The 1,537-nt window shown below is 50.6% G+C and overlaps 1 protein-coding gene across 1 annotated transcript; it reads right to left on the bottom strand.

Moving 5' to 3' along the window:
- Positions 1-888: 888 nt before the first annotated feature.
- Positions 889-1,537, bottom strand: LOC102259178 (p53 and DNA damage-regulated protein 1). The gene has a single exon (XM_005862077.2). The coding sequence runs from the start codon at positions 1,441-1,443 to the stop codon at positions 1,042-1,044; it is 402 nt and encodes a 133-aa protein (XP_005862139.1). The 5' UTR covers positions 1,444-1,537; the 3' UTR covers positions 889-1,041.

Below are 1,537 nucleotides of genomic sequence, written 5' to 3'. Positions count from 1 at the left end.
CCCAGGATGTCAGGCTCTTGGCACAAGACAACTCCATGTATGGGGCATATACCAGACACTCCCAGAAAAGGGAGGTGCCCTTCCTGGAACAGTAGGGTAGGGAGATTCTAGAAAAGGCTGTGTTCAGGAGAGAAGGATAAAGGCCAAAGAACCCCCAAACAAGTAGTTAGATTTTTAAAAAAAGAAAGAAAAAGGAAAAGGAAAGGAGATGTGGGGCAAAGCTGGGACATATGGAAAGACAAAAAGGAGGCACATGTGATCCTCCCAATGGACAGGTTGTTCCAGCTCAGGGCTGCACATCTGCTGCAAATGGGCACTGGTCAGGTGTGCTAGGGTGAGGCGGAGACGGGGGGCGGTGAGACATAAGGTTGGACTAGACGGTCTGGAATCCACTCAGGTGAGTCTGCGTCCTGTGGAAATATACAAGCATATCCTCTTCCCCAGGTTAAAAGTACATCAGGTCCCTTCCATGTTCCTGTAAGTCTCTCTATTGATGAGGGCTTTAGGTTAATTCACCTATTTCCAAAGACTTGTTTGTAGACTATGCAGCAACTTTGTTGTCTTTCCTCTATTCAAAATCTGCAAATTCCCTGCTCCCACGACCTCCTCTGAATCCACCACAAAATCCTTGAGGGGTGGTGGAGGTACCACCTCTACCATCACCACGGCCTCAGCCACCAAGGAAACCAAGACCTCCTCTGCCTCTGTACCCCCCCATGGCCTCGGTTTGGACGAAGTGGGATTCCAAATGTTTCAGCATTTAATCTTCTTTCTTCAGCCCAGGTTGGTCTCCATTCTCTATTATCATCACAAGAAATATTATCAAAGAAGGATTTAGTTTTGTCATAATAGCAATTAGGTCCAAGTGGATCTTCTTCATCTAGATAAAGAGGCTGCAAACAGGAGCCATGGCCAGGTTGCTGATGCCTGAGGCCTTGCAGGGTAGATCCTGTCCTTGCAGGTTTCAAAGCTGGAGAGTTCTGGGTCCTACATGATCCCAGGGGGTGCTGGTTTCAGGCCCCTTATCTTGGTTCTTGAATTTCATCCTTTCAAGATGACCTTGAGAGCTTTAAGTTCATCCTGGTTGAGGGGGGTCAGGTTAAAACCCTTCAGCTCCGGTTTGCCTTGGGCCTCAAGGAGGCGGTTGACCTTCACTTTAAGTTGTTTCCGGAGTCTCTCTATTTCTTTATCCAGATGATCCTGATCTTTCTCAATCATTTCCTTCGTCTGAGGGTGAGGCATCTTGATAAACATGTTCCCAAAGCAAACCATCACATCTTCAGAGACGCTGAGCTCTTTCTGCAGGGCCCTCAGGCCCTCTCGGTTCTGATTCCTCTTGGTGTCTAGGTCCACAATCTGCCGCTTGTCCGCCAGCACCGCCTCGGCGAGCTCCTCCACTTCCACCAGGTACCGCAGCACCCGCTCCGCCTCGGGTGACAGCATGGTGCCCGCCTGCCCCAACCCCACTCCGACTCCGGCTCCGGTTCCGGCTCTGAATCCAGGCCCGCTCTGGCTCCTCTGCGGCCCCTTCTGCGCA

This window comes from Myotis brandtii, unplaced genomic scaffold, assembly GCF_000412655.1.
Source record: "Myotis brandtii unplaced genomic scaffold, ASM41265v1 scaffold160, whole genome shotgun sequence".
In the NCBI taxonomy this organism is placed as follows: Eukaryota; Metazoa; Chordata; class Mammalia; order Chiroptera; family Vespertilionidae; genus Myotis; species Myotis brandtii.
Note: the sequence above shows the minus strand (reverse complement) of the source record. Positions and strands in the feature narration are given on the sequence as shown.